This window comes from Chenopodium quinoa, unplaced genomic scaffold (genome assembly GCF_001683475.1).
Source record: "Chenopodium quinoa cultivar QQ74 unplaced genomic scaffold, ASM168347v1, whole genome shotgun sequence".
Classification (NCBI taxonomy): Eukaryota; Viridiplantae; Streptophyta; class Magnoliopsida; order Caryophyllales; family Amaranthaceae; genus Chenopodium; species Chenopodium quinoa.
In genome coordinates, this window is record NW_018743616.1 from 2,084,934 (window position 1) to 2,091,241 (window position 6,308).

Below are 6,308 nucleotides of genomic sequence, written 5' to 3' on the forward strand. Positions count from 1 at the left end.
GCATTGCATGAGATTTTAACCTAGTTACACATTAAAATAAAATTCAAACCAACGACAAATTAAAAGTTACCCCTTTAAGTGGTTAAAATAAACATAAAAATAGTTAAAGTTATGCTCAAACTGACCGTTTTACAATAAAATTAAGGAAAATGCTATACATAGCCCTTAGGGCTACATATAAGCATTAAATACACACTAAAAAATCGTATAAATTAAGAAAATCATAAAAATATAAACACTAATTCACTAATGCACGCGTATTTTTGTCATAAATTCCTAATTTTATAGGATTTTCAAGAATATATTTAATGCTTATATATAGCCCTAAAGGTTACATATAGCAATACCCTAATATTAATGTATACCCCGTTGTATACAAGACTTATTCAAATTATGAACTGTACGTCTGCACCAGTCACTTTATTCCTCAATTGTGTGTAAATACATGTCAAACAATTGTATATTATACAAATCCACACAAATCATCTATTGCTTTCTCAGTAACCTTCACAGTATAAATATTTATTAGGTGAATCCTTCACAGTATGATACAATGGCCTAATAAGATCATTATCTTTGATTCATCTATCTTATGGGAGGGTTTTTCCCGAAATTTGGTCAATCTTGCACCTAGTGTATGCATCTATAGTGTATGCATCTATATTCTGTCACTTGTCTCACTACCACTTTTGATGGCAGTTGCTATGTAAAAATGTGTATTTACATTGTTGTTGCAGATGCAAACCAGAATAGCCGAATGAGCAGAAATATTAATACCACAACAGAGCAACCCAAAGCCTGCAATAAGAGTTAATAAACATATTGAGGACGTGTAAAAAGGGGGAAAAGGATTTTCAGTATTTCACATTAAAAGGGGATGACATACTAATATTGCGGAAGCAGCAAGGCCAGCTCGTTCTCTTGGATCTTTACGATAGTAGTTCCCAAAATATAGGATTGTTGCGTAAAACCACATCGGAGGAAACAGGAAACCAAAAAGAAAACTGCACGACAGGACATGGAAAGATTTCACAATCATGATAGCAAGAAGTATTAGAGGAAAGGTGAATACTTAAGTGGTCATTTGGTTGAATACAAGTAATTGTACTTCCAGTGAAAATGCAATTCCTGGGAAATTCATTTCCTACAATGTAAGAAATTTGTTTGGTTGACTTAGGAATCAGAATTTCCTGTGGTAAATACCACTTGCCTAAAGGCATAGGGCTAGGTAAGCCATATTCAGTGTGTTTTTGTCAACCAAACAACTTTACAGATTTCCACTAACCATAAAAAAAAAATATTTTATGTCAAACAAACAAGCACTAAGAATGGTGAATAGAGATGCTTACGAAAACCACCCCAACCCGCAGCCAAAGCAAGGAAGACGCTTCTCATAGAGTCCAGGCTGGTAGTCTTCTACATCTTTGATAAGAGTGTATTTGGTCTTCCCGTGTTCTGCAACATCCTTTGCTTGCCCTACAAAATCCATAAATACATCTTAAGGAAAGATTTTATGAACCCTATTTCCATTCCAGTCAAAATAAATCAAAACAATGAGGACAAAATATGAATGTCTAAAGTTAACAAGTACGAGAGGTGAAGCTGTTCTTAGAGAGAACAATCAATTGTCTCGCAAAGAAATCTAGTTCAGTAATTTTTCCAAGGGAATAATCAATAGTTATGAGCACTATTTAGGTGAACACAGGCACTCCCGAAGATAGAAAGTGAAAGCTTAGCTTATTGACTAAATTTAAATCTAGAAAACAAATAAAGAACTCTTGATGGTTACCTCTAAAATGTTGGGAGTATTCAGAGACAGGTCTCAAAAGGCCTAGAAGCTAATAAAAATGATCTCATCATCTCACTAATTGAAGTAGTCAGATTTCACCAAAAAAAAAGTAGTCAGATTTATCTCTTCAAGTTTAGCCCTCTGGGATTACCAATCTCAGGTTCAATCATTATATGAGAACTGTTTTGGACTTTGGGGACCAAGGAAAAATCCTTCCTCCCTACAAAATTAGCGTGATCCTCACAAAAAGTATATGTCAAAGAGCAGATATAGCATCCTAAGGTATCCTTTAGGTCTCCAAAGTTCTCTAAACCATTTAGAGATACAGCAGAAAAAAAAATACTGAGTATCTGTTGTCATTAGTCACATATTCATATTTAACACAATATGCGTTTGCAACTTGAGGAGTAACTCAGATGATAGCTGGATTTAAAAATTTTAGTTGGCAAAACTAAACATACTGGAGTCAAAGATGTTGAGAAATAAAGAGGTAACATGCACAAAAACAAAGCTACTCTATGCACAAGGACCAATAAATAGTGTCTCAGATTTTCAGCACATTTGCAATCACTGGAAATTTTAGTTGGAAGAGCTAATCCCATATCAAACTCATTCTTCCATTTTTTTTTTTTTTTTTTTTTTTTTTTTTTATCAATCAACAGAAAGAACTACATTTATCCTGACCTTTGCTAAAATAAGACACAGCTCATAGATAGTTTCGAAGAAAGGGACCCCAATGTACTATCATGAGATATGGAAATGTGGTGAAGTGTCACAAAGAAAGCGAAGGCTTGGAAAGAACATATCCAAGAAACTAAGGGTAGTGTGACACCAGCCATATTAAACCAAAAAAAAAAAAAAAAAAAAACATATTCTAATTCCTTTCTCATTATCACCACCTCCATTTCAGTTAGGGGTTTGTGGGATAATATACTCCAGCAAACAAGACAACAAACATTGACAAGTAAATGCATGTGCACAAATAACAAGGAGACATTTTAAGAATACATCCCCATGAGGCTATGACCATTTGTACATATTAATGCTTTTAGTATAACTAGTCGTGGAAAAATGAACACACCACTACGACGGTGATAAGGTAAGAATGGTACACAATTCAAATTTTTGTAAGGGGCTCAAATAAGTTAATGAGAGAAAAAGTCATGCAACACAATTAAATGATAAAATTAGGGTAGAATCCATACTCTTGTCCATTACTGAGTGTGGCATTCAACAATCTCGAGCAATCGAGTTTGTCAAACTCTCAGCGAGCAACAAGCCTCCAATCCCTGCATCACCAAAGCCAAAAATGTAATCCATCTAAAATCATACTTTCAATATGTACTTTCACATCTCACCATTGTACAAATCATTCATAATTCAACAGACAGTAACATATACGTTTCAGAATTTGCACTCTACAAGTGGTTTGAGTTTATAATCAAACAATCATATCCATGTAAGAGAACCAAAACAAGCCTCATTTCTCCAATCCATCTCATCCATATCAACTAATTTCACATTCATGTCAGTATATCACAACATAATTTTTATTTACTCTTAAGGTCAAATAAATCCTAGAAATTACTTTCCAAATCTTTTCCCACTTCCACCTAATTAAAGTGTAGGCGTGTAGCTATCTCATGAACAACAAAAATAATTCCTTCTTCAAGATGCAAACACCATGCAAAACCCAATAACTATAAACAGCTTCAGAAGACAAATTCAATAGAAACAATGGTCAAATCAACAAGTAAAAATCATAGACCTCAATCAAAAATCTTGCAAACAGATTAACCCATTAATTACATCAATTGATTCAAACAACAAAACATTAAATAACCCACTTAACTCAAAAATCCCTCATTTAAACGGTCAAATCAAGCATACTTCTAGATAAAATCACTATAAAACTAAAATAATTGCACACTTTTCTTCTGGGTAATTCATTTTCTTGCTGAACTTCCATAATTCAACAAATAAACCCAGAAAAATCAGCAAAAACACCAGATCACCATAAATTCCAATAAAACAAGAATTCAACAATCTAGCACTAACTAAAGATTAAATAATTTAAAAGAAAAACCCAAAAAAGAAGACTAACCTTTGTTGAAGAGAAGGTTAAGGGGTTGTTTGGTTCAGTGGAATTTTAGGAGAGAGAAAATTGGGAGAGAAGTTGAGTGAGAGAAGGGGTGAAAAATGGGAGAAGTCTAAGCAAAGTAAAGCAAACAAATCGGTCACTGCGCATTAACAACCGGGGGTCGGGGGAAGAAGCTGACTGTTCGATGTGCAAAAAATTATTTTTCAATTTATTTGACTTTTTCTAATTTTTTTATTTTATATTTTTTTTATTTTAATGTTTTGATAATAACAACTTTTATGCAATTTCTCCTACTACCGCCTTTTTGGAATTTTTCGTTGGAATTTTTTTTGTTTTCGTATGTGGAAATTTATGAATTTAGGGTGAGTTTTCGGCTTAAATTTAGGAATATTGTGTCTTTATGTGGATATTGAAAATTAAAAAGAATAGTCATAAAACTGATAAGTAGATTGTTAAAAAAAAAAACACTCATAAGCAGAGAATAGAATTGATATTTCAAACTTTCGATTGTATATGTTGTTCAATATAATAAAAAAAAAAAATTTGAGGTTGCAAAATTTTATTTTTACTTTTGACGAAAGGTTGCAAGTTAAGTCATTAAGGGTTATTGACACTTAAAAATGTATCGTACATTAGTATTTAATTTGGTTTTTGGCTTTCATCTTTCAGAAAAAGAAAAAAAAAAAGGCTATTAAATTGCCTAAAAAGTTACCCTACTCATTAATTACACAAAAAAAAAAAAAAAAAAAAAAAAAAATCTCAATCAAATACATGCATCTCAATTATGATCACATTTCATATACCTATGTCACAAGTCAAATATTTCATGAATGTTAATCTCAATTATGATCACATTCATATACCTATCTCACAAGTCAAATATTTCATGAATGTTAATTGAAACGCTTACTGCCCTACAGTCTTTTAATGGTCAACCATGCTAAAAAACATACTTATAAAAATCCATTAACCTAAACTGTTATATATGAACTCCAAACGATTGAATAAGTCTTTTAATAAGACCTCTGGTGACTATCATAAGCCTAATTTTGATTTATAACAAATGATATATGAGAATTATTCTAAAACTGGGATCAAATTATGAACACCTCTCTACCCTTTGTCCCAACATACAAAAATTGTTGATGAGGTTAATTGGGTTGGAAAGTAGACTTTCTACTTTCCAATGATATGATATTATAAGCCTAATTTTGAAATTAAAAAAAAAACAAAACTTTAAGCTTTGGAAAAGTATGCACGTATTGTCTTGCATTCAAAAAAATGTAGGCCTTGTGCCATTGTGCCTGACGTAAACCTATTTTCCACCAAAAAAATTTCAAACATGAGCTATTACTTGGCAATAATGTTGTCCAATTTACATCGACACAACACCTTGCAACTGTCACAGATTGGGTATAGTGCTCTTTTAAAACTTTTTTTTGTTATTTAACTTTAATTCAAACTAATTAAACTTCAGTGAAGTCTAACATGATTTATGATTAAATTAAATTCAAATCAATTTTATTGGTACATCTTATATAAACATATTTAGTCATTTTAATCAAGTAGAGATCACTTATATTGAGCGAATCTTATATAACACACTAACACCCCTAAATTCCTCTCTATGAAAATAGTAGAATAACACGTACAAAATACTATACAAAATAGAGTGGATGAACTTTATAAAGTAGAGTGGATGAATTGGTTATGTTTACAAATTGAAGAGTTCATGTAGGATAAGGTTCATCATACAATATGATCAAAGCCCTGTTCTTTTGAGCTGCTCTACTCTGCTGAAATCTGCTCTGCTCTGCTTAAAAATAATAATTAATAATAATAATAATATTTAATATTTAATAATAATAACTAATATTTATAATAATAATTATTAATTAAAGATGATAATAACAATAATAATAATAATAATGATAATTAATATTTAATAATAATAATAATGATAATCATAATAATAACTAATATTTAAAGATAATAATAATAATAATAATAATAATAATAATTAAATATTTAACAATAATAATAATTAATATTTAATAATAATAATAATAATTAATAATTAATAATAATAATAATTAATATTTAATAATAATAATAATGTTAATAATAATAAAAATAATTAATATTTAATAATAATAATAATAATGTCAATAATAATGTCAATAATTAATATTTAAAAATTAATAATAATAACTAATAATTATTATTTAATAATAATAATTAATATTTTATAATAATAATAATAATAATAATAATAATAATAATAATGAGGTAATAATAATAGTGATAATAATAATGTGGTATAATAATAATGCGTTAATAATAATAATAATTAATATTTAATAATAATAAATATTATTTAAAGATGATGATGGTAATAATAATAATAATAATAATAAT

At 29.5% G+C, this 6,308-nt stretch overlaps 1 protein-coding gene across 1 annotated transcript; it reads right to left on the minus strand.

The window, feature by feature from the left end:
- Window positions 1-391: 391 nt before the first annotated feature.
- LOC110683030 (60S ribosomal protein L18a-like protein) lies at window positions 392-4,372 on the minus strand. Its single transcript, XM_021859368.1, has 5 exons — window positions 3,894-4,372; window positions 2,995-3,078; window positions 1,350-1,476; window positions 887-1,004; window positions 392-798 (listed from the first exon to the last, which is right to left on the minus strand). The coding sequence occupies exons 2-5, from the start codon at window positions 3,017-3,019 to the stop codon at window positions 721-723; spliced, it is 348 nt and encodes a 115-aa protein (XP_021715060.1). The 5' UTR covers window positions 3,020-3,078; window positions 3,894-4,372; the 3' UTR covers window positions 392-720.
- Window positions 4,373-6,308: the final 1,936 nt, after the last annotated feature.

Excerpts from the sequence above, each read along its gene's own strand:
- LOC110683030 (XM_021859368.1), bottom strand. The coding sequence starts at position 3,019 with ATGCCACACTCAGTAATGGACAAGA. Across the intron at positions 1,477-2,994 it reads ACACTCAGTAATGGACAAGA|GGCAAGCAAAGGATGTTGCA; the intron begins GTATGGATTCTA and ends TGGATTTTGTAG. Across the intron at positions 1,005-1,349 it reads TGCGGGTTGGGGTGGTTTTC|TTTTCTTTTTGGTTTCCTGT; the intron begins GTAAGCATCTCT and ends CCTGTCGTGCAG.